The sequence below is a fragment of the Pygocentrus nattereri genome, chromosome 12 (genome assembly GCF_015220715.1).
Source record: "Pygocentrus nattereri isolate fPygNat1 chromosome 12, fPygNat1.pri, whole genome shotgun sequence".
NCBI lineage: Eukaryota > Metazoa > Chordata > Actinopteri > Characiformes > Serrasalmidae > Pygocentrus > Pygocentrus nattereri.
The window spans coordinates 7,509,399-7,535,465 of record NC_051222.1 but is presented as its reverse complement, the minus strand read 5'-3'; the positions used below and the strand labels follow the sequence as shown (position 1 = coordinate 7,535,465).

Sequence of the window (26,067 nt, the reverse complement as noted above, 5' to 3'; positions counted from 1 at the left end):
ATGGTACTTTTGTTCAGAATAGTGTATAATTTGGCTGTTTTTGGTACTATTTTACCATCTTTAACTCATTTTTTAAGTCGTTTTTGAAAAGAAAAGGCCTTTTGATTTGGTGTTTGGGTAAAACGCATATCCGCTTCGTCATTGGTAATGGCTCAGTCCCAAAAAGCACCCTACTAAATACATAGGGCACTACATAGGTCACGAAACGAGCTGCTTCCACACGGAGGGAAAGGGAGGGGGCTATGTGTAAAGAGCGGATTGGGACTCGGCCAGTGTAGCGCCGGTTTCTGAAGTGAAGCGCTGTCCTCGTGTGTGGCAGTGAAGGGACGGGCTACAGCGAGCTGTGTTATTAACGCGGTGCTGGCGGTTTAATGCGGAGCGTCTGAAGGTTCGTTTAGCTCCAGTTGACGGTCTGAGCGCTAACGCTACAAACCGCCGAGCCGCCCCAACATGCGGCGGCGGAGCGGAACGAGCTGGACGGCGAAGTGAAGGTTAAACCTATTTTTTACGACGCAGACTTTCATGTGTGAACGGACTGCGGCCTCAGCTCCGTCATGTGGAGCATAAACCGCAGTAAAAACTGTTTTAACCGAGTTCGGTTCTGATTTTAACGCTAACTGAGCTTCATTAGTGGCTGCTAATGACAGACTGGCTAAACTAAGTTAACCGCTGGTTTATCTGACGCTAACTTCGGTCGGCAATGGATTAAATAGCAGGCAGCGAAGGTACGGAGCTCCTAAAGTGACATGGGATTGTTTTTAATAAGGCGTGGCCACAAAATAGTATATTGAGGCCACAAGTTAAGTTTCTCAAGGTTCTCATTACCCGTGGCCTCAATATAGTACTCAGTGTTGTACCTCGGTGTAGTAAAGGTAATAAACCGTGGCCTCAATGTATAGATACCTTGTGACCTCAGTGTTGTACCTGAGTGTAGAAAATGTACCTCAGTATAGTAACCTGTGGCCTCAGTATAGTAACCTGTGGCCTCAGTATAGTAACCTGTGGCCTCAGTATAGTAATTTGTGACCTTATTGTAGTAACTTGTGGCCTTAATATAGTATCTCAGTGTAGTAAATGTAGTGAGTACTGACCTCAATGTAGAAACTTGTGGTCTCAATATAACCTGTGAACTCAATGTTGTATCTTAGTGTAGTATATGTAGTAAATAATGATGTCAATGTAGTAACTTGTGGCCTCAATATTGTAATTTATGATCTGTATATAGTAACCTGTGGCCTGAGTATAGTAATTTGTGACCTCATTGTAGTACCTTGTGGCCTTAATATAGTATCTCAATGTAGTGATTTGTGACCTTAAGATGTTGTACCTTAGTGTATTAGATGTAGTAACTTGCAGTCTCAATGTTGTACCTCAGTGTAGTAAATGTAACTTGTGGCCTCAATATAGTAACTCATGGCCTAAATAAAGTAGCATGTGACCTCAATATAGTATCTCACTGTAGTAAATCTACTAATTTATGGCCTTAAAATAGTAAATAATGAGCTCAGTGTAGTAACTCATTCCAAAATATAGTAACTTGTGGCTTTAATATAGTAATTTGTGACCTCAGTATATGAATTTGTGGCAGTCTCCATGTCACCTCAGTGTGAAGGTTGTTCAAGTTTCTTTTATTTTTGTTTTATGGAGGAAAAACAGTTTTTAAACCATTTCTTTGATGCTTTCCCTTTTCTTTTATCCACAGGTTCATCATCATTTGGGGCTTTCTTTCCTAAACTCATCGTTTTTGCCTCCTTACAACATGAATGTCTTCAGATCAGGAGAGGAGATGTTGAGGAGGACCATCTTCTTTGGCAGGTTTAGCTCAGTGTGGAAAAAGCCTGGTCCTCTTTCACGGACCAGGGCTGCTGTTCTCAGCTGTAGAAACTGCGCAGGACCCTCTTTGTGGTCGAGGGGAACATTGCAGGAACCTAACTGGACACATAATACAAGGTATTTTTGTCAAGGAGAGACCCACAAACCCAGTGTTGAAGAACAACTGGATAAATCTCTCTGTTTCCAGCCCCCCGGTGCTGCATCCAGAGGGAGCAGAGACCTCTCCGATGTGGCGGAGTTGAGGGTCCCGTTCTACAGAAAGCTGCAGGGGTGTCTGTCGCCCTCAGACGTTTTGGATCTTGTGGACAGGACCACACTGGCCCACAGGCACATCAGCAACAGCTTGACGCGCATGTGGGAGACCACCAAGAAGATGTCGGACGAGCAGAGGCGCTGTGAGCTCAGGCTGATGTTGGAGCACCCGAGGTTCGAGGGTCTGTGCCATAGGGCCAGGATAGACGCCCCCCGTATGCACAGCGATGATCTGGCCTACACCCTGCTGGCTATGGTCAAGCTGGGCGTTTCCCAAAGCAGCCTAGTGGTACAGACATTGCTGCGGGTCATACAGGTCAGCCCCGTCATCATATACTGTTGGTCTCTAAATGGCATGTGTAGCGTACTGCTGTCAAACGACTTCCAAATGAGTCCAAAAAGATTGAGATGAAATTGAGATTTGCCCCTCACCTGAATTCTTCTGTTTTTGCTAATTTGTCGCATTTAATTCTTTCAGGTTGTCCGAATAATTTTGAAATAAGATAAAGACAACAGGAATAAACCCACAATACAGCTTTTAAATGATTGTTCCATTTATTGGAGATAAAGATTTGTTCAAAACGTATATGACCACTGCAAACAAGTAACTGCGTTCCACCTTTGGCAGGAACAACTGCAATCAAACGTTTGCGATAACAGGCATTAAGTCTTTTACATCCTTGTGGAGGAATGTTGCCTCTCTTCTTTACAGAACTGTTTTGATTCAGCTACATTGGAGGGTCTTCAAGCTCAAAGTCCCTGTTTAAGGTCTTGCCACAGCATCTCAATCAGATTACAGTCAGGACTTTGACTCGGTGTAGTAGTTGGTGGTCTCAATATAGTAATTTGTGCCCTTAATGTAGTAACCCATGGCTGAAATATAGTAGGCTAACTCTTGGCCTTAATGTAGTAATTGGTGGCCTCAGTATATTAATGTGACCTCCGTGCGAAGGTTGTTCTAGTTTCGTTTATTTTTGTGTTACGGAGTAAAAACAGTTTTTAAAACGTTTCGTTCATGCTTTCACTTTTCTTTATTCACAGGTTCATCTTCATTTGGAGCTTTCCTTCCTAAACTCATTTTGATTCAGCCTTTCCAGAACCTTAGTTTTGTTTCTTTTGACCCATTCAATGGTGGACTTACTTGGCCATTCCCCTTCAGGATTTCCTGATGGAAAGCAGAATCCATGGTTCGATCAGTTATGACAAGTCATCCAGGTCCTGCAGAAGCAAAGCAGCCCCAGATCATCACACTACCACCACCATGTTTCACTGTTTGTGTGATGTTCCTATGGCGGGCTGCAGTGTTAGCTTTATAACAGATGTAATGGGATCCACGTCTTCCAACAAGTTGCACCTTTGACTCATCAGTTCAGGGAATATAATCCCAAAAGTCTTGGTGGCCATCTAGATATGTTTTTTTTTTTTTTTTTTGGCAAATGCAGGACAAGCCTTTGTATCTTGTTTGGTCACCAGTGATTTGCGCCTTACAACTCGGGCTCGGATGGCATTTTTGCCCAGCGTCTTTCTTATTGAGGAATCGGGTACATTGATCTTAACTGAGACAAGTGAGGCCTGCAGTTCTTTAGATGTCCGTCTGGTTTCTTTTGTGACCTCCCAGATGAGTCGTTCATGCATTCTTGGTGAAATTTTGGTAGGCTGGCCACTCCTGGGAAGGTTCACCACTGTTCCAGGCTTCCTGCGTTTGTGGGTAACGGCTCTCACTTTGGTTCACTGGAGTCTCAGAGTCCACGTGGCATCTATCGCTGCTTTTTGAGACCCTCCTCATATTGCCAGACAGGTTCTGTTTAAGTGATGTCAAGCAACAAGTCAGCAAGTTCAACAAGTCTAGCATAAATTATGTCTGGGTGTGGCTAGTGAACCTGAACTAAATAGTCGCTTATTGATTAATTGTCTGATTAATTAACTAAGGGGGCAGTTGTTTTTTGAACTGACAGCATTTTTCCTTGCATAAATGAAATAATCATTTAAAAAAAGCATTAAAAGTAGTTTGATGATCTGAAACATTCAAGCGTGACAAATATGCCATTATATAAGAAAGGAAGGGCCTAATTTTTTGGAAAATGTCATTCATGCCTTTGTGATATCTAGAATGGATTACTGTAACGCACTGTATTTTGGAATTAACGAAGCATCTCTGGCTCGTTTACAACTAGTTGAAAATGCTGCAGCCAGAATGTTCACTGGTACGAAGAAAAGAGAACACATAACTCCAGTTTTAGCGTCCTTACACCGGCTCCCAGTGCATTACAGAATCCAATATAAAATGGCATTGATGGCTTTTAAAGCTTTGAATGGTCAGGTACCTGCATAGGTTGAGGACATGCTTTGTATATGTGCGCCCTCAAGATCTTTAAGGTCTGCCTCTCAATCACTTTTAACTGTTCCTCGGTCTCGTCTTAAACAAAAAGGGCATTGTGCTTTTTGCTGTCGCTGCACCAAGACTTTGAAATGGTCTTCCAAGTGACATCCGGCAGGCATCGTCTGTGACTGTTTTTAAAGCAAAGCTTAAAACACATTTTTATCGATTAGCATTCAACAGTCGTTGATCTGTGGACTGAGGTCTGCACACTGTTGTGTGGATGTATGGTAGTGGTGTTGGGAAGGTGGGAATCCTTCTTTTAAAAAAACGATTCATGTATTCTGAAAATAAACCACTAATTTTGGAACATAAACTCACATGAATGGCATCATAAGTGGACCTTGAATGTAAGAATAATGCAGGATATAGGCCGCTAAGCTAAAGAAGCTACAAACATTGCTGACTGACTACATTTGTGGTGAATATATATTGGACTTTTAGCTGAAGCACTGAGTTAAACATGCCGAGGTTTCTTACCTTCTTTGCTCTTCTGTTGTTTTGCTTTGAAGGAGCGACTGAATCAGTTCGATGACAAGTCCCTCTCCATATTGTCCACCTGCCTCGAAGAGATGGAAAGCAGCAAAAATGCTGAGGCGCTGAAACAGGGTTTAAAGTAAGGTTTAAGGACCCAGAGATTTGTGACAGAAAATGACCACCCTGCAGTAAACAGGGTGCTCTGCTGTGTCCGTCTTATCAGTGAATCTTGATTTTTAAGGCTTGTACTGGAGGACCGAATACCTCAGATCCAGAACGTGATGCTTCTACAGACGATGATGCGCTTGTTGGGGGGAGATACTTCACCAGCCATAAAGAAGAAACTAGAGGTTTGATAATTATTTCATTATTAGGATTTGTCTTCATTTTAGATTGTAGAGCTGCCCACAGAGCTTGATATGAGGCCGCTGGAATGTCAAATACAGTAGCCGTCACGAATATTTGGACATTTGCGCTACACTTAAAAATGTTTAATCTTCATTGTGTTGAGAGACAAAATCTTAAGTTTATTTTAAACAGGCTACTTGTGTTCCTTAGAAAGGTGGCTGGCGAGTTTCAGATTTGAACAGGTTGAACAGTTTGTTTGAGGACTTGTGCAAGTTTACATACAGAATGGCATTGCACACTGCTGAATTCATGATCTCATCCATGAGCTCAAGCACCATCGTAAGAAAAACGGCCTTAGCGCGTCTTAGTGCAACCTCAAAGAAATTTTACCTTCAGTTTGATGCTAAATGTGTAACTAATATATCGCTGTCGTCGGAACAAAACCTCATATCTCCAAAAAAAGGTTACTTTACAGGAGAAGGAAAAAACCTACTTTACTTTTAATGTAAGTCAATGGAACCAGAGTTGTTTTTAAAAGGCATTTTGGACCATTCATCATGAAATGTACACAAAATGTAAAGGGCAACAGACATTTTCAATGTGCCAAAAACTTAAAAATGAAAAAACTGAAAAAATGGAGATATGAGGTTTTCTTCCAACAGCAGCGGTAATTTAAATGTCCTGTGACCTAATTTCACCCCTTAAAACCCAGGTCTGTTACATTCTATGGCTTATTATTCAGTAACTACAGGGGCTTCATAGCTGAGCTATTCTTCGATTATAAAAGTGTGTAATAAGCCTTTGGGCCCATGTCCTGTTAAGGAGTAAAGAACTCCATTGTTTAATATTGGTTAAATAGTCCTTTTACTTTCCTACTCTGACTTATCATTTTTCTAATCTGCTTTTTTGTGTTCCTTCCAGATGAAGGCGCTGTCCATGGCAGAGGAGTTCACTCTTCCCAATGCTCAGTACATGTTGACCACTTTGGCTGCCATGCATCTGAATTCCAAACCACTTCTGGACCTGTGCAGCAAGAAGATCGCTGGTAAAGACAGTTTCACTGACACATACTGTACCTACCTCTCATACCATACCAAACAAATTGAGATCTCACATTTAAGGGTAGTGCTCTAGACCAAGATCAGGCCTAAAACAAGACTGGGTTTTAGGACGTTTAGAGCCATTGCTTTTGCTGTTCGGTACAAACCTAAGCTGAAAACATCTCCAGGAAGCCGTTCCAGAGTGTAATGTAACTTTAAACTAATCAAAACTACTGAAGTACAGTAACAAATTACATGTATTTTGTTACTGTCCACCACTGTTACTATGCACAAATGGGTAATATCATGTGGTTTGCTTCCCCCTCGCACCACCCCACCCTCCAAGTACGGCATGGTACGAAAGGAAAATACTGTGATCTCCAACTTTCTGTCACTTTAATCTAGTCATTCTCTCTTGGATTGGCTTCAACTTTGTTTCTTACGTTTTTCTCCTCTTCCTTTCTTCCTCAGAAAATGTGCATGGCGTCCCCTTCACCCGGCTGCTGGGGGTACTGAAATCCTGTCGTGAGCTCCGCTACAGGAACTATTCTCTCTTCTCATCCATCTCCGACTACCTGGCCAACACATTCACCATGTGGAGCAACAAACAGGTTAGATGTTTATAATGGAGGGCAGGAGTACTAATGCTTAGCCCCAAGTCTTTTTAAAGTTAAGCACATTACAATTTAAAAGTGGACTAGACAGATAATAAGCCATCGTTATTATTATTATTATTATTATTATTATTATTATTATTCACTATAAAGGTGTCTTTATACTAAATTTGTCTAACAAGATAAAGTACGTTTGATGATTTGACAGTAATTCGCAGAGCTGGGTTTCTAAATTAAGATGATTCTTAAGTGGTAGAGCGTGATACCAGGTCCTGATCATTTCCTGCCTTTCTGACACCCGTTATTGAAAAGTTCTTCTCTCAGGCCATTTCTTAATTTGAAATATTAGTAAGTTTTATGTTCTGAGTTCAAAATTTAGAGGGTAACATTTTATTTGGAGAGGTCCTTTGTAGATGATTAATAAACCCATAAGAGAGTGTTAGTAACACCTCAGCAACATATCAGTGATGTGTCAGTAATAAATTATCTGAATACGTTGAAGTAAATATCTTGAAGATGTTCTGTTGACACATTAAGCAAATGTGTTATTAATATGTTACATGAAATGAACCTAATCCTAACCCTCTCCCTGGCCCTAATCCTAACCCTAACCCTAACCTTCACTTCAACCCAAAACCTAATCCTAACCCTAATCTTAACCCAAAACCTAATTCTAACCATCACCCTGGCCCTACACCAGTATATATCCAGGTTCAGGATGGTGTCAGTGTGTCCGTATCAGCTTATTGAGGGTGTTGATGGTCTGTATTGTACCTGTTAATGTTCAGTTCCTCTCAGTTAAACATCTACAGACCTGAACTAATTAAAGTCTCTTGATAATCTACCGAATGCATTCTCTGCTGCTGCATTACTGACTGTGTTCACATGCAAAGATTTTTGCCAATCCGATTTAATACAATCAATTACAGATTCTGTCTGAGGTGTTTATATCCCCGCTCTAGTCAACAATCTGGAAAATCTTCGTTTACATGCTCACTACAAATAATCCTATGCAAAATGATGCGCATGCGTGGAGCAGCGCTTAGAGTAAATGTTACCATGACAGCGAGCATCACGGGAGGTCCAGTCAGTGTGAGATGAGCAGCAGTGAGCAGTGCTTGTGTTTTTAATTACTTTAAACTGATGTCAGACTCAGAAAAACGTACTTCATATGTACTTATAGAGGAAGCGGCGAGAGGAAGACGTCGTGTTCTGAGACACATAAGCTGGACGTCCATCCCACCGACGTCTATTAAAGCTTGGAGCATAAACTTCGTCTCCTCTGCAGACCAGTTTCTGCTCCCGCCATGTTGAATGTTATAAACTTTCGCTATGACGCGACGCGCATGTGCAGAACGTGCTTACATGTCCCGATTGGAATGTAATCGCATTCAGGCGTTTACATGGCTGTTATTCTTCTATTTAACGGATTATTTAGAGGTTTACCCACCTCGTTCAATCAGATACAAGTTGTATTCCGAATGGCCTCAATCGGCCTAGACTATTCAGATTGAGGTGTTTACATGGACGTATTCTATTCCAATTGAGCTATTACTCGGATTACTAACGGATTATTAGGCTGCGTGTAAACGTGGCTATTGATGTGTTGTTGAGAGATTGTGTGTTTATTTAATGTAAAAAGGACACTCAAAATCACCGTCTACTAGACCAGGTCTTTTGTCTTGGATTTATAGTTGATATTCGTCCTGTTGGAGTTTGAGGGGCTTCGGTTTCGCCCAGTCACCTTAATGGATGCGTTTGCAGAGAGAGTGATGGAAAATCCGGACAGCCTCAAGCTCAAGGACCTCCTCAGCGTTCTGAAGTCCTACTCCTCGCTCAATCACGATCTGAAAGAGAATCGGCAAAAGTGAGTTTTTAATGTTTAATCAGATTCGTAGAAGATTGTGCAGCAACTTTATAGTAGAATGTCTCACTGTTTGCGTGTTTCTTTCTTCAAATTTACTTTTTCTAACCAACTTTGTTCATTTGGCATCATTTTCTATCTCCGTCCAGGTTTTTGGATAGTGTTACACGTGTCCTGGAGTCCTACCTCACCAGAATGTCCAGTGCTGATCTGCTGAAGGCTGTCAGCTGTTTATGTGTGATGGAGCATTTTCCTCAGGCTCCTCTGGAGAAGCTGCTTCAAAAGGACCGTCTAGAGGAGCTGCTACCCAGAGGTCATTTTTCCAGATGTTATTTTATTGTCAGTGATTGAAGGACAGGGTACAGATAAATTGTGCAGCAAAAGATGGGCTACAGGAGAGGTTAGAAATATCATTTTTATAATTTATTATCACAAGCAATATGCTTTTCTGAGCATCTATTCTCAACGCTAAAAGAAAACTCAATAAGCGCGGGTTTTAGTAATTGGGTTTTGTGCTTTTATATTAAAAGTTGGAGACATTACTGCTACAAAGCTGTGGCTTTGTGCCAGAATATTGGGATACGTATTGTGAAAATGGGTAACACATTATTTGGCTAGTCCAATTTAATTGCTTTGTAAATAGTTAATTTACTTTCAAGTTACATCCGACTAATATCTGATTAATCCAACACAACGTTCTTAAATTCTAAACCTGCTGTAATCCTAACTCAAACCTTAACCTCAGCCCAAAACCTAAACCCAACCCTCACCCTGGTCCAAATCCTAACCCCACCGCTGTTTAGAGGACTCATGGACTGTCCGAATACAGTGAAACCTGAAAAAGAATTGTGATATGATATTTTTGCCACATCGGCAAACCAAATCACTACAATCACTAATTATAAACCAACAAATGCACCTATATTGTTGGTGATTCTGATAAAATGGCCGCTGGTTGTAGGTACAGCTGTCCCTGTACGTAGGCTCAGCGGTTTGCACCATTTTCTAGTTGCTGTTTTGCAGCAAAACACAGCTGCCCCTTACGTCTGAAAGTGGTTCTGGAAAGTGAACTCTGATTTTCGAGATCTGGTTCTGGAAAGTGAACTCGTATGAACTTGTATTTTGTCTTCAAGCCCCAACTGAGAACCCAGTTCCTCCTGTTTTAACCCTCAGGCAGTCCGCTGTATAAAGGCGTTGAGCTGAAGCTACACACACTGGACCTGTGTTTGCGGCTGGACAGACCTCCTCTTCCTCCCACCGTCTCACCCATTCCAGACCTCCACAACCTCATCCCTTCATTTGAGCTTCCTCTAAACCCTGGGCTGCTCAGCACACTGAAGGATATGGTTGGGGAGGCTAATGTGAGGGACTCTGTCGTTGAAGAGAGAGTCTATTTTATTGGTAAGATCCACTGCTCATGCTTATACAGGGCGGGCTGAAGTATTTATAGGGGGTGTTATATGTATATATGTATACACGTGTGTGTGTGTGTGTGTGTGTGTGTGTGTATGTGTATATATATACAGTTGTGCTCAAAATAATAGCAGTGTCTTTAAAAAAATGAGTAAATGTCAAAATTCTTCTAACAAATTGTACTTTAATGAACACAAATGCATTGGGGACACAGCACATTCTATTCCAAAGCAGGACAATTGGGAAAAGTAATTAAAACTCAAATAATTATAATGATATTTCACAGAAAGTCAGAAACGTAATGTTCATAAAATAGCAGCGTTGACATCTTTTCTTGGAAACTCAAAAATGTACTGCACAAACTAAGAAATTCTTGATAAGTCAACTTGGTTGAGTATCCTAAACTAATATTTTGTTGCAAAACCACGGTTTCTGATAACTGCTTCACATCTGTGGTGCATGGAGTCAACCAATTTCTGGCAACGGTCAACAGGTATTGCAGCCCAGGCCAATTGTACTATATTCCACAATTCCCCTGCGTTTCTTGGTTTTGCCTCATGCACTGCATTTTTTATGTCAGCCCACAAGTTTTCTATGGGATTAAGGTCCGGGGATTGTGCTGGCCACTCCATCAGTTGAATCATGTTCGTTTGGAACCATGCTTTTGCTCGCTTGCTGGTATGTTTTGGGTCATTATCTTGTTGAAAGGTCCACCTCAAAGGCATTTCCTCTTCAGCATATGGCAGCATGACTTCTTCCAATATCCTGATGTACTCAAATTGATCCATGATCCCTGGTATGCGATAAATAGGACCAACACCGTAGTAGGAGAAACATCCCCATATCATGATGCTTCCACCACCATGCTTAACCGTCTTCACTGAGTACTGTGGCTTGTATTCTGTGCTTGAAGGACGTCTGACGTACTGTCTGTGACCCTTGGACCCAAAAAGAAGAACCTTGCTTTCATCAGTCCACAAAATGTTACGCCATTTCTTCTCAGGCCACTCAATGTGTTCTTTGGCAAATTCTAACCGCTTCTGCACATGTCTTTTATTTAACAGTGGGACTTTGCGGGGGCTTCTTGCTGGTAGGTTGATTTCAACAAGACGTCTTCTGATTGTACCAGTACTCACAGTCAACTGAAGGTCTTCCTTGATCCTCTTGGAGCCGATCATTGGCTGAGCCTTTACCAGTTTGGCTATTCTCCTGTCCATTCGAGGAGTTGTTTTTCTTTTTCTTCCACGTTTTTCTGGTTTTTCTTCCCATTTCAAAGCATTGGAGATCATTTTAGCTGAACAGCCAATCACTTTCTGTACTTCTTTATAGGTTTTCCCCTCTTTTATTAGTTTCTTTATTAAAAAACGCTCATCTTTAGAACAGTGTCTTGAACGACCCATTTTTCTTGTTTTTTCAGGACAAATGCACAGCCAGCATGTCAGTTGCCTTGCTCCTTAAATAAGGATCACCTGTTTACACCCTTTTTTCCCCAGAATGCCCTCCCTAAGTGACGGCCTCCCTAATTGAACTCACCACTGCTATTTATTTGAACACACCCTTTTCAGTTAATCATTCAATTTCACAGAATCTGCAGTATGCATGGGTGGCCTGTTGGGTTTGTTGGTTTTCTATACCCTTATTATACCCTCCAAAAACTTACTTGTGGTGTAGAGTTTGAAATTTTAACAAAAACATTGATTTATCTTGCTGCTGTTGGGGCACTGCTATTATTTTGAGCACTACTGTATATATGTATGTGAATATATATGTGTATGTATGTATATATGTGTGTGTGTGTATATGTGTATATATATATGTGTGTGTGTGTGTGTGTGTGTGTGTGTGTGTGTATCATGAAATTTACACAAAATGTAAACAATAGGTACTTTCGAGGTTCTGTCACACCACTGTTGTTCTGCCTTTAGGTGTAATTTCAGTCTTGTTTCTGTTTCAGACTTTGTGATCACTTTGACTTCAGAAGCCAAAAATGTCCATCGTTCTCCTGAAGAGCTGTGTGAAACTCAGAAACCCCAGAGGTAACCTTCACCAGTGACCATGAAGGAGACAGTAGCAGAAAATAAATGACTGGAATTCTTATCTGACAAAATGTGGTTAGGGTGAGCAATGAGCAACTATGAAATGGTTTAACTTTTTTTCTTGGAAGTAAATGTAAACACACTAGAATACGCACAAATAAACATAATAAGAGAGACAACTTTTTGTTTTTATATATTTTTTAAAGTTATTACTATGTGGCGTAGCATAATATATTCAGAAGAAGCCTTCATGCTGCACTCCAGCCATCACATTTGTTCTATTCCATCAGCAGCTCCTCATTTAATAAAAAAAGTCTGTCAGCTTTGTCAATACTACAATATGTACAGGACATACAGAGAATTCAAATTGTGTTGAAAATGATAGATTTACATAAAGTAGGTATTATATCATAAGTGAAAATACTGGACTTCATCCAGGAGAGCTTTGGAAATGGTTAATATACCATACTGACCCACACAAAATTACAATGGATAGTTTTATTTATTTTTTTTGCATATTTTCAAGCAAGTAAATGATTATTGCCCTAATGGCTTTACATATCGTTTTTTCAGATGCTGAATGTCTAATTATTTAAATCATTTAAAGAGAAACACTGAAACTAAATGAAGTTTTGAATTTGCAGGATTGCAGTGCTCTGTGCCCCTCCGTCCTCTTTTTGCTTTGGTACGACCCACCCTCGCAGCAGACTGGCGATGAAAAGGCGTCACCTCAGAAAACTGGGATATGAGCCTGTTCTGGTAGGTGATTTCCTGTTGTTAAGTTCACGCATATGACCTCAGTAACTGCGTCACCTAAACCGTTTTCTAGCTCAGAGGACGGCAACATGCGGCTCTTTTACTGCCCTGTTGCGGCTCCACAGCAGAATCACATCTGTAGGTAATAATAAAATAATCCTCCTTTACAGTAAAATAAAGCTCAAATAATAAAATAAAAATAAAGATTTAAAAAATATAATTTCCTCATGAATGAGTGAAATGTTTCTTTAACACAGTTCTGTCTTTCAGTTTACTGTCAGCAGTCTTATGTTAGTTCTTCAAATAGAAATGATGGATAGATTACGTAAAAAAAACAGTGGCAATTAGTTTTTTGTCGTTTTAATACTGCAACGCTGTTTTATTAATGTTTTTAACAGTGTGCCATCCCATTCTAAAGCTTCTAGCTATGTCCTTGCACATTTCTGCACAATTTAATGCACAGTTCACTCCCTTATGAGGTTCTTTCTGACTGCGTTATTTATATATTCTTATTCTGACAACTTCTCAATGTTATGCAAGGTGTTTTTTTATTTTTTTATTTTTAAGTTGTACACATTTTTGGACTCTATCTAGAGCACAAAAAGGTTCTGTCTCCAAAGTCAAACTCTAACTTGGTTCTGTAAGGTTCTATCTGTGAGCCAATCAGCACTTTAAATACACACGAGGACCAATCCAGTTCTGCTTTTTTGTCATGTCGCCGCTCTGCGGAAAAGTTTTTAAAACTTTATTAAACAAGAAAACATGAAACTCTGCCTGTCTTAATACAGTTGTTAAAGTACAATTGCCTTAATAGTATTATTACATTAAGCCTTAAAGACGATTCATTAGAAAACATTTAAATTGATGGGGTCTTAATTGCAAACATGAACATTACTTTCATTCATTCATCTTTCCTTTTTCTTCTTTCTCCCAAAATAAGACACTTGGCTCATTACACTTAATTGCTCATTACAGTAGCTGGTTGCTGTCTAATCTGAAGGAGTGTAAACTAATGGTTCCTACCTAAAACTGACCTTTAGCACTGCCTCTTATACTAGAACTGTGAATCGGTGCTTTTTTTTTTTTTAATAAGATGATTTGTCATAAAACAAGAAACGTCATACAAACAAATCATAAAAATAAATGTCATAAAGGAGAGCATTAAATGCGACTTACTGAAACTCACTATTAGAAATAAAAAGACTGCAGGTACATTTTTAGGTCGTCAGGGTACAAACAATGTAAACGTACCCTCAAAGGTCCAGCAGTGGTTTTAAGATCCAAATGTGTATATTAAATGTTTTTCCCAGTGGGAAAGTTTGTCTTTGTAGCTTCTCGTAACTTAATGTTTTGATGTAGAACAATAAAATAAAAAGCCTGGAGAGGAGATGGGGCGTGTGAAGTTAACACTCATTAGAAAATATAATTTCAAAGGATTTTGGTACAATTACTACCTTTTTTCAGAGAGTGTACAGAGCTAATTTCATGTTTTGAAACATAAAATTAGTGTTTACTCTGTTTACTCTATGCACTTCATAAATTACCATTTTTTTCTGGTAATAGCCTCAAGTCTCATGTGGTGTGATGCAAAGAAAAAATTTTATTAAATTTATTTTAAAATTTTTATTACAGTGAAGCTTTGTTGTCTTAAAAACTATTGTTTTACGGACTTTGTTTTATGTTTGTGTTTATTCAGGTGCCAGTCCATGAGTTTGACACCTTGAACAACCAGGAGAGGACTGAGGCGCTGAAAAGGTTTATTTTTCCTGAAGGAGAACGTTCTAAAACAGAGGAAGAGGGTGAAAACTGTGAGGACTGAAATGTTAAGCTGAGCGTTCAGGACTGCTGAGGAAGCTTCATGAACACAGGTGATTTACAGCGCATAAAAAATTCAGCCTGGAAACCGCAGAGCTCACTCAGTCCTGGGTGTAAACATGTTTCGTATCAGTGCTGTGTGCAGGTGTTCGTGGGCTGTATTTAAGAGGAGAAACAATAAAGTATATTTATAAAGTTTCCTGATTACAGTTCTGTCGTTTGTCCATTAGTGATCAACACATCACTCCATTTTGCACCACTTTGCAGTGCATAAGTAAAGGAAGGGAGAGGTTGGAGCTTCCTTAGGGAGAGAAAACGTGATGTTGTGGAAGATCTTTTGGAAATCTTCAAGCAAGTGTGAGTATCACAGATTGCACAGGGCACACTGCCGTCAAACCGTTACGCAACCGTATATAATCCATAAGAAATCGCTTTTTATTCAAGTTAGAAATGTATCTAATGACATAAGAATGAGTTGCCTTACTTGGTCACACAGGTGGAAAAACATCAGTACAGTATCTGAATAAACTAGTGCATTATGAGATTAGTGTTTTATATAAAGCTGGATCTCTGGATATTTTATTATTTGAAATTAAAGGAAAATGAAATGGATGAGGGACATTCAGTTGTTTGCAACTCCTAGTTTGCAACCAACATGCAGGCTGTGGAGTTTGTTGTCGCTGTCAGAACCAAACCTTGTATCTGCATTTGTTTTTTTATTTTCTTTATGTAATTTTAAATTAAAGTGTAATAACAAGTGGACAAATAGAAATGGTCCAAAAGTGATTGTAATAAAATCTTGTAATTTTTTTTTTTTACGTCTCCTATGAAGTTAATATTTTGGTGATACAAGGTGACAACATTTTTGATGGTACCAAAATCGTTTGTTTTCATTTTTTGAAATAATTTAGGGGGGGGGGGGGGGGGGGGGGCTTTTGCCCCTTATAATTTCTCAAAATTTCCTGATGGACAGGCCAACAGAATTGCTCCAAAATGACTTGGAAAAAGTTTAGAACATTTTTTCTTCTGTCAAGTGACCAGCTTGAACAATGAGGGATACACAGATTACACAACATTCTGACCACCTCCTCGTTTCTACACTCGTTGTCCATTTGATCAGCTCCACTTACTGTATAGCTGCACTCTGTAGTTCTACAGTTACAGACTGTAGTCCATCTGTTTCTCTGATACTCTGTTACCCTGTTCTTCACTGGTCAGGACCCCTCACAGGTATTATTTGGGTAGTGGGTGACTCTCAGCACTGCAGTAACACTGACGTGGTGGTGGTGTGTTAGTGTGTGTTGTGCTGGTCTGAGTGGATCAGACACAGCAGTGCTGCTGGAGTTTTTAAACACCTCATTGTCACTGCTGGACTGAGAATCGTCCACCAACCAAAAACACCCAGCCAACAGCGTCCTGTGACCACTGATGAAGCATTAGAGGATGACCAACACAAACTGTGCAGCAGCAGATGAGCTGTCGTCTCTGACTTTACATTTAAAAGGTGGACTGAGGTAGGAGTGTCTAATAGAGTGGACAGTGAGTGGACACAGTGCACCGATAAATATATATACATAGAAATGTATATATGGGATAGTCAGGGGCTGGAGGTTAGGGAACTGGCCCTGTGACTGGAAGGTTGCCGGTTCGATCCCCAGTGCCGACAGTCCATGACTGAGGCGTCCTTGAGCAAGACGCCTAACCCCCAACTGCTCCCCAGGCGCCGTGGATAGGGCTGCCCACCACTCTGGTCAAGTGTGCTCACTGCCCCCTAGTGTGTGTGTATTCACTAGTGTGTATGTGGTGTTTCACTTCACGGATGGGTTAAATGGTGGAGTTTCCCCGTTTGTGGGATTATAAAGAAAGACGAAAAAAAAAAGTCGCTTAAATGAACAGAAGTTATGCAATAAAATGTGCACATTTTTGACAGACAAATGTTTATACAAGACAACTTCTGAAATGACCAGTCATTTTAGATTTTGTTTACAATTTCTTCATTTATTTAAGCAATCAAACGTATCCTGCCAGAGAAAAGAAAACGAATACAGAAAAGCCACAATGTAACCAACACAGTTCGCTCACCAGTTCTTTACTTTCGGATGGAAAAAAAAATGAGTACAATGAAACTATAGCACGATGCAGAAGTGAAGGGACGGCTGAGTGATTAAAGGAATGTGAAGTTCAATGTTTCTCGTCCAACAAACACGAAGAAAGCGAGGAAGATTAGGACGGCCGAAGCCTTCCCAAAACCTTTGGTACATTCGGTGCAAGTATAAACATGGAATCATAACAGCATTGAACTGAAAGAGTAGCGTGGGTTTGGACCTGTCTGGTCGGAGTCGATCTAGGCACACTACGTTAATCTGAACGAGTTCAAGTGTCTGTATTCTTCGTTTGTTCTTTCCAGTACGTTTTACGATTGTGTTCCCACTTTTGACGTTACGACACATTCGAAGGAAGCGTACAATCCAGAAGGTCCAAGGTCATGGCAGTGTCGGTACAAATCCAGGGAGCGCGAGTACAAGCGACTGTGGTTTCTACTCTTGGCTCAGGCCTGGAAAGACGTATTCTTTGAAAGAGGTGACAAAAAGAAGATTGTGTGCACATTCAAAAAAGCTGTGTCCAGTACAAACGGTGATAAGAGCCCCGTACACAACACCTATAGGCTTCAAAATAAAAAAGGAATGGACTCAAATCTTTATAATCCGCTTCGTTTCTTCTTTAAAACGTACAAGGCCAAAAAAAAAGATTAAACATTCCAAATCTGTCCTTGTTTGAAAGTGATTGATGATGGTTTGCATACAATTAAGCCACCATTCTCTTATTGATAAACCCCTTCTCCACATTCTCAGAGATGGTTTATTCAGTGGACACATGCCATATCCAAGTGTTATGTATACAGGTGCCCTTTCAAATGTAGTGAAAAAAGTGTATTGGTCAGTCTGTGTTGTAGGCCGTCCGCCTACCTGAATAATGTGGTGTCGAAACGATAAGTATAAACATGTAACTATAGCAACGTATAAATATGACTAAAGAGAAGTGTTTACATTTGGAACTTACAGTACATTAAGTAAGGTGTAAGTGTCGGTCAGCCCCGTGACGCCAGCTGATTGTGATCGTGCTTGAGGCGATCTAAGATAGCAGTTGCGATTTATTACAAAGCTGCTTCTGCAACGTATCGCGTGTACATTCACACCGCATTGCTGTGGTGGTCAGAGAAAGAAAGGCTTTTTGCAGAAGGAGTGGACAATGCTAGCTTGCCATGCTCGGATGGTTTCTTTCTCAGCCGTGAGAACTTGTTTCAAATCCAACGGGTCATTGCAGTGGAGCCGCTCTGGCTGGGGCTCGTCATTGGGGTCAGTTGTCCAGCTGTCCAGCATAAGAGCTGGTTTGTTCTCAAGCCGTTTCATACATTCACTCCAGTCTCAGCTTTGGGCTGGCCAGTCGTTTTATTCTCGTCTTCTTTCCAGAAAGTCCTTCTTCTCCCAACCAGCTGGGAGCTTTTACCCGTAGTACGGGTTCACCTTTTCTGATCTTTGAAGCCTTTCACACCCGTGAATTTAACAAAGTAAGACAGTGCACAAAAGAAATCCTAAGTGCTTTTGGTGACCATTTGTTTTCATCGAGCAAGAGGAACTGAACTCGCAAGTTTGAGGCTTTCGAGTCTCTCCTGAAGAAGCATATGGAGAGGGAGTGAGTGCATCAGTCCAGATTGGAGTTCACTCCAGGCCAAAGGTGCTGGTCTCTTCTACCGCGGTCAGCATCTTCTCATACAGCATGGAGAAGGAGGGGTATGGAGGAAGGTCCAGACGATTGAAGCACGTGTGAGCCCTGTTGAAAACAAGAAATTATTTCATGTCAGTAGTTGCAGCTTGGCCTCCAACGCCACCTGGTGGATGTCTTGTGCAGGGCAATTCAGTGTAATGGCATATTTTATTGATTCTACAAAGGAAATCTGTCATTCAGTCTGGGAGCAGAACAGTGGCACCAGCAAAGCAGCACTGCCTTGGGTAGTGAGAGTTGAGAGCCTTGACCAAGGGCACAACCAGGAATACGCGCCAAGTCCTTCTGGTTAGTCGCCACCTAATGACTACTGACTAGTGTTATCATGAGTTTTAGACATCTTAGACAATGTCGCTTTTATATTGAGCACCCACTGTATAAGCTCATCTGGTCCCGCTTTATATTAAGTGTCTCTAATAACTGTGTAGTTACATGTGAACAACAATGTAGCTACTAATGATGGTCACATTATGTAACTACCAATGACTTAGTTACAGATGAATTGCAGACATGCACCTTAGGTAATATCAATAGTTGTAACAGCCGATTCTCTCATGTAATTACACAAAGGTAGTAACATAAGTGTAATTACATTTGTAATCAGACTGGAAGAGCAGTTTTTTTCCCCAGAAGTTTTTCTTTCCAGCATTACAAGGAAGTTTGTAATACCTTATTACAAATACATTAAGGCATTACTGACACAGTATCTGCCAGCTTTCCTATCATTTAGGTGGCATTTATGTTGCTTGTGCTGAGACACTAACCAGATTCAGCTTTAAACCAGTCCGTAATGTGACAGAACAGCAGACGTCCCCTTATCTCAACATGCAACTTTAATGACATGAATTAAATGTGTTTCAAAGCACTGTCTATATTACCACTCCATTATTACACAGTACCTACATACCAACTACACAGGAACTGCCCACTTACTGTAACTTAAGTGTAACTTTACACAGGAACTTTTCTGTAGTGTAAAGTTATACATGTAATTACATGAGGCAAAACTGAAGTTGAGACATGTCTAATAACATAGGCTGTACTTCTGTAATCCATCTGTAACACTGACAAAATAATCAGTAGTTAATGTTATTCACGTGTAACTACACATTTATTAGAGACAATATAAAGTGGAACCGCTCAGCTTATCTTCAACTGTCCAACTGCAAATATCTAATTAAACGCTAAACCTAACTCAGTCTAACCCTAACCTAACTGTAAATTAGTGCTAGGCAGCACGTTCAGTATCATAACGTTGTAAGCATATCAGAAGATATAACAAATTTAGTAAACTTCACTGACCCCTTAAAATCCCAGGTCTGTTACATCCTAAAGCTTACTATTTAGTGACTCCATGGACTACAGTGCAAACTGGCTGAGGGCTTTTTCGATTAGAGTGGTCAAGTCAGATTTGTTTACATGGCGGTGGTAGCGTTAACGCCTCCTAAGGCTCCATCCCAGAAAAAAAAACTAAAAACTATGACATAAAATGCTTATGAATACACTGCCTGATGTCTGAGATTTCACGCCAAACCATTCCGAATGACTCTGTTTACACCTCAACTGCTGAATTATGCAGGAATTTAGAAAAATCAGCAGAACTGCCATTTACGTCATCACTAAATCACTACCACTGAGGATCAGTAGTGAAGGTACCTGGGTAAAGAGGTGATCTTGCCCCACTTTTCCACACAGAAACGCCGAGGTCCGTTGCTGCCTCTGAGGGAGGCGAAGCCTTCATAGGGAATACTAGACGTTCCTGTCACAAACTAAAAAAAAAAAACGCACAATGTAAAATACTGGAGCTCCAACACGTTTTCCAAGTACTTTTTAAGCTCTTTGTGTGTTCACTGGCCATCAGGTGTTTGAGGACACTTAACCAGATTCATTCTCAACTAAGCAATATATTTCTGACAACAAAAGCCCTTGGCAATTACATCAGGTGGAAGCTCACCTGAAGCAGCCGTAGTCTTTGCTCGTTATTGAATCTCTCCACCGCTGCCCAGAACCAGCGAATGACAATGTGGTTGTCATGATAACCTGGAGACAAGCAGCATATGTGAGTGTGGTTATACATGATTGTATCCATATACAGTAACAAATACAGTACACATATTAGATGGTTATTATGTACAGTCATATGCAAAATTTGAACAGCTGACTAAGTGAAAATAAAGTTCACTTTTCTTACGGAGAACAAACAAGTCATCATAATTATACATTGTAGTTATGCACACGGCAACAACCACGGAGCCTTCGAACATCAAACTAAAGACACAGCATGTAAACTGCACTGAAAATCTCACACACACTGAAAAAAATAAAACAAATATTTTGTATCAACACAACTGTGTCTTTTATTTCACTTATATTTGGCAGTGACTATTCTGATGTATTCTACTGGTGTGAAAATGATGAGTCAAGTATGAATCAAGTTAACAGTGTATTGCATGAGTGAAGGGTATCCTTAATGTTTTATAAACCTCCAAAAATCAGTCCTGCATTACCTCCTCGATATTCTGTGTTGTTTCTCCAGTCTCCCAGATCAATTTCTGCTGTTCCAGCGATCACTAGCTCCAGCTCCCGGGCATCGAAAACAGACACCAGCCGAGCGTCCACAACCTGCATTCAAACATCCCGTTAGTTTTTGATGTTTTGATTTATATGTTGTGATACCGATTTGTGTCCATCTACAACTTTCATATAAAAGATACCCTAAGCAACACAATCATATGTACACAGATGAGCCAAACCATTACAACTACCTGCCTGATATGCTGTTGGTCACCTGTGTGCCACGAAAGTAGCTTTGACCTGATGAGGCATTGTCTCTACAAGACCTCTGAAGGTGCCCTGTGATATTTGGCAGCAAGATGTAAGTTGTAAGATGAAGCCGCTGTGGATCAGACTTGTGTTTCCAGCACATCCCACAGATGGTCGGACTGAATTGAGATCTGGGGAATTTGGACGCCAGGGCAACACTTTGAGCTCCTTGTCATGTTCCTCATGTTTCAGTGCGGCAGGGTGCAGTATCCTGCTAAGAGAGGCCATCGCCATCAGGCAATACCTTCTGATAATACCTTTGCCATGAAGGGGTGTACTTGAACATTTTAGGTAGGTTGCACTTGTCAAACTGACGTTCACATGAATGCTTAGACCCAAGGTTTCCCAGCAGAACACTGGCTTGTCTTCTTCCTCATTACCATCACTTTCCCAGGCAAACAGCACACACTTAACCAGCTGTCCGAGTGATGTAACTGGGCTAACCAGACCAGGCGATCTTCTTCCAACGCCTTCGTTCCAAGGTCCAGTTCCAACTCCTGCATGCCCGTTTTAGTTGCGTTCAATGGTGGACAGGGGTTAACATGGGCACTACGACCTGTGAATACACAGCCCCATATGCAGCAGGGTGCAATTCACTGTGTTGTCACACATTCCTTCCAAATTTCTGTGACTTGTGCAGCAGTTGCCCTTCTGTTTGGATCAAATGGGATAGCCTTCGGTGCCTTGGGTGCCTAACACCCTGTCAGTGGTTTGTGGTTTGTTCCTCCTTGGATCACTGCCAGTGGTAACTCACCACTGCTGACTGGGAAATCTAGACTTACAGTTTTGGAGATACTGTGACCCCCCAGTTGTAAGAATTGATCATAAATTAAATAATTATTATTTTTTTGGTATTTTTTCCCAATTTTCTCCCCAATTTAGTCATATCCAATTCCACCCTCTAGTTAGGACCCCAAAGCCCCCAAATAACCCCCCGCCCCAAATATTATACACCTGCACTAGGAAGACGACAGATAACACAGCCTTCCTCTGAGACCTGTGAAGAGCCACTGCTGCTTTTTGAACTGCTGCTCACACAACATCATTAGACAGTTGATCGTGCTTGGAGGAAAGTGCCAACTGCCAGTTCTGTTAGGTCAGCTAACAGGCACCTGCGCTGACTACCATCGCGCTGAGTGATGGGGAGATGAGCCATCCTACCCACCCAGAGAGTGAGGCCAATTGTGTTATCTTGGACTCCTGGTGACGGATGGCTGTAGCACCACTAGGGATTGAACTCATGATGATATGACCAACGCTTAGATAGTTGCGCCACTCGGGAGCAATTAATTATTGACTATTGGTATCACTGTATGAACATTAACTCTCATATTACTAGTTTGTCAATAGTTTTATGTTGACAGGAGAATCTCCTCTGCTGTACCTCATAGAACCCTCGCACCAAGCTCTCTGTCTGCTGGACCACCCCCCTCTCTATACGCCACTTCACCATGCGCTCGATGTACTCCTTCTTGTTCTTCTCAGAAACTGGGATATTAGCACCTCCCGGCTTCAACTCACGTTCCGTGATCTGTAAATACACAAAGACACAACCTACAAAGTCTCTTCTTAACGGACCCTTTTTTAAACCCAGTTCTCCCCCCATTTTGACTGCAGATAATTCCTCACCCATTCGTTACGTTTCCCTCTATCACATGATCTTACCAAGCTGATGGTAAAAGCTAGCACATGCTCCTCCAAGATGTGTGAAGTGCCACCGCAATTTTATTAAATTGCTAGTAATACAAGGATATTGGACAGTGTGCTTGACTGAGAATCCTACCCATCCAGAGACAATTGGGCTCTCTTGAAGTCCCAGCCATAGATGGCTGTGGCATCGCTGGAGATGCACTCACGATATTTCTGGCGATAAGCCTAAAGCTTACATTGTTGCACCACTCAGGAGCCCTAACTTCTTACTTGGTTAAATACTCTACTGGATACACCACATACAAATAGCTAACCTGTCCGAACACCTCCTCATTCACAGTGAAGGTGAGGTCCAGCATGTCCTCAATGTCGTTGTCTTTCATCCACTGCAGACTCTGGTGGAACTCCTCATCTAGATACTCCAGATCACTCAGGTCACATGGACTGCAGAAAGAGAGAAAGAGACAGAGTTTAGTGCTCCATGTCGACAATAAATGAGAGAAACAAGTTCCCATGTCTGTGGAGCAGCACTCACATGCGCAGCAGCCCCTTGTAAAAGGGTCGTGTGAAGAAGGCGTCAAGCAGGTACTGATGGATCAGAGCCAGACCCAGGATACGCCCACTAAAGCGAAACCTGAACAGACACAAGAACATGAATGTAACTACAGCATAAGATTAGAAATGGCGATATCAGTTCTGAGTATAACATGAAGTTTTACAGACCATTCATGATGGTTGTCCACAAAGGCGGACATGGGGCTGATCTGGACGGTGTAGGTGTCGTTAGCTGAGTACTCAAACAGGCCGTAATAGGGGTTAAAGAGTTCCCTCGACACAAGAAAGAAAAACTCTCTCGATGGGCCGCTGTAGTCCAGCCTATAAGGTGAAAATAAGCATCACTGATTTGTAATAACATCGTTCAGCCTAAAGTTCTATTTATTAAATGCAAATGTTGACTTGAAACCTGAAAAGATTTGGCTGATCTATAAAAAAGGTCTCACTGATGGGCTCATGAAAAAGACAATGGCTCATACTGAATGACTGAATTTCTGCAGACTTTACCTTCCAGTGTTACCACTAGTGTCATCGATCTGCTGAATCTACACCACAGAATGTCCACTTTATTAGAGCCACTTTATGAACTTTGGCTACCTTATAGCTCCACATTTTAGATGCTGCACAATTTAATAGCCCCCCTCTACTCCATTCATCATTAGTCAGTTTCTGACCACAGGGCTACTCTTGTCCAGATAATATCTGGGTGGTGAATCAAGCTCAGCACAGCAATGCTACTGCTTTGGTAGTCAAGTTGATACAATAATAACAAATGAGAGCACAATGGCTAAAAGTGAAGAGTTAGAACCTTTGATTGTACATATGTGTTATTGAATATTTTAAGCTAATATAAAACTTTATTGGACAGCTCAACATACAGTCTTGGACTCCTGGCTTTGTGGCATCAACAGGAATCAAACTTGAGATCTGATTATGAGGTCAATGCTTATACGGTTGTGCCACTTGCGAACCCCATCTTGCAGGAGTTGCTAGGTGGAGAGTGGTCAAATACCCCAAAATATCCAGCCAAGAGCTGTGTTGTGGTTGGAAACTGACCTTTTATGGAGGACTAGAGGATCTATGAATCAAATGATGGCCTCCATCAGCAAGGTGGAGCTATAAGACAGGGGTTTTTGATAAAGTGGCAACTGAATATACACTGTTTACTTTATTACTGCTAGAAAATAATGGATTGGTAAGTATAATTTAAGGCAATAAGCAGGTATAATTAAAGCAGACAATAAGAGAGATATTCTCTCATAATTGTAGATTCTAAACTTTCCTTCAATATGTTAGGCCTCAGTCATTCATGCAAACCAAAAGTGAGTAATTTCACTATATGGCACAAGTTAACAAAGAGCTTCCTGTTCATATTAGTCCTTAAAGATAGACATGAATTTTCAGTTTTCAAACACTCACCCCTCCTCACCAACAAAGCTAACATAAAGTTTACTTCGTTGTAAGTCCTTCCTGGAGTAGCACATGATCTGGTTGAATGCATCTTCCAGCAAGTGGTCTCTGCGGATTATGAGTCTGATGAAAGACAGAGAGGCATTTGTATGAGAATGCTCAAGGCAGCTTTATTAGTTAGTTGAAATTTAGAGATCTTCTTGTGTTGCAGCTGCACAAATACTTACTTGACCTTTCCTGGACCCTGTCCATAGCCCTTCGTCTCCAGCTTGCGGTAGAAATTACGGAGTTTGGCCTCGAAGTCTCGTTTGTATGGGGCAGGAGCGCGGGCATTGGCTCGTTGTGTGCCTAAGATGAAGAAAACCTAGTCATAATCTGCCGAGAAAAATCTCATTCGTTTTACAGTACTCGACATAAGAGCTACAAATTCTACAGTAATCATTTACCAGCCATATTTACCACCTTATAAGTAAAACCCCAGTTGTTGTTGCCAATGACTAAAGCATGTTATCATTTTGTAATTACGTCTTCCTCATATTGAAAGAAGCATAACAATTCTATTGAAAGTAAAGTGCCGATTTGAACTTTCCATGCATACCACATTTGTAAAAGAAGGACAAAAAAGAAGTGTGAAACGGATGTAAATATTATTAATTAAAATTGTCACATTACATTTACAGCATTTGGCTGACGCTCTTATCCAGAGCGACTTACAATTTGATCATTTTTACACAGGAAGGCGAAGGCAGTGTTAGGAGTCTTGCCCAAGGACTCTTATTGGTATAGTGTAGGGTGGGGATTGAACCCCAGTCTACAGCGTAGAAGGCAGAGGTGTTAACCACTACACTATCCAACCAAATGTATTAATGCAAGAGTGGACGCCACCGAACCACTTTCTTCTAAAACTCATGCCAGTATACATCACTGACACGATAGAAAATCCCCATGACTAATCTAGGGTTTACCTTCACTGGACAATCTGAAAGTGTCAAAAAGATTTAGGTCAAACCACTACAATAAG

General features: G+C 40.9%; 2 protein-coding genes across 7 annotated transcripts in view; one reads left to right on the top strand and one right to left on the bottom strand.

Moving 5' to 3' along the window:
• The first annotated feature begins 283 nt into the window (after positions 1-283).
• Positions 284-15,515, top strand: fastkd2 (FAST kinase domains 2). Of its 5 annotated transcripts, none has more exons than XM_037543127.1 (13): positions 284-491; positions 1,703-2,401; positions 4,975-5,078; positions 5,181-5,289; positions 6,209-6,332; positions 6,799-6,938; positions 8,636-8,808; positions 8,955-9,118; positions 9,979-10,206; positions 12,173-12,254; positions 12,899-13,013; positions 14,707-14,878; positions 15,056-15,515. In XM_037543127.1, exons 2-12 carry the CDS (start codon positions 1,760-1,762, stop codon positions 14,827-14,829), a joined length of 2,004 nt encoding a protein of 667 aa, XP_037399024.1. In that variant the 5' UTR covers positions 284-491; positions 1,703-1,759; the 3' UTR covers positions 14,830-14,878; positions 15,056-15,515. The 5 variants fall into 5 exon arrangements, with proteins under 5 accessions (XP_037399024.1, XP_037399025.1, XP_017569490.1 ...); XM_037543128.1 differs by having other exon boundaries at positions 15,093-15,514; XM_017714001.2 differs by lacking the exon at positions 15,056-15,515 and having other exon boundaries at positions 14,707-15,023.
• Positions 15,516-16,802: 1,287 nt separating this feature from the next.
• The window catches only part of hecw2b (HECT, C2 and WW domain containing E3 ubiquitin protein ligase 2b), a 55,591-nt gene continuing 46,326 nt past the window's right edge, over positions 16,803-26,067 (bottom strand). For both annotated transcript variants that reach the window (XM_037543422.1, XM_017713999.2), the window contains exons 20-29: positions 25,274-25,394; positions 25,056-25,169; positions 23,805-23,957; positions 23,617-23,715; positions 23,396-23,525; positions 22,816-22,962; positions 21,116-21,230; positions 20,563-20,648; positions 20,265-20,377; positions 16,803-18,656 (exon numbers count right to left, since the gene is read on the bottom strand). In XM_037543422.1, the coding sequence (XP_037399319.1) occupies positions 18,545-18,656; positions 20,265-20,377; positions 20,563-20,648; positions 21,116-21,230; positions 22,816-22,962; positions 23,396-23,525; positions 23,617-23,715; positions 23,805-23,957; positions 25,056-25,169; positions 25,274-25,394 (1,190 nt within the window). In that variant the 3' untranslated portion in view covers positions 16,803-18,544. The remainder of the gene's footprint in view (positions 18,657-20,264; positions 20,378-20,562; positions 20,649-21,115; positions 21,231-22,815; positions 22,963-23,395; positions 23,526-23,616; positions 23,716-23,804; positions 23,958-25,055; positions 25,170-25,273; positions 25,395-26,067) is intronic.

Excerpts from the sequence above, each read along its gene's own strand:
- fastkd2 (XM_037543127.1), top strand. The coding sequence starts at position 1,760 with ATGAATGTCTTCAGATCAGGAGAGGAGATGTTGAGGAGGACCATCTTC. Across the intron at positions 8,809-8,954 it reads CTGAAAGAGAATCGGCAAAA|GTTTTTGGATAGTGTTACAC; the intron begins GTGAGTTTTTAA and ends ATCTCCGTCCAG. Across the intron at positions 9,119-9,978 it reads AGAGGAGCTGCTACCCAGAG|GCAGTCCGCTGTATAAAGGC; the intron begins GTCATTTTTCCA and ends TTTAACCCTCAG.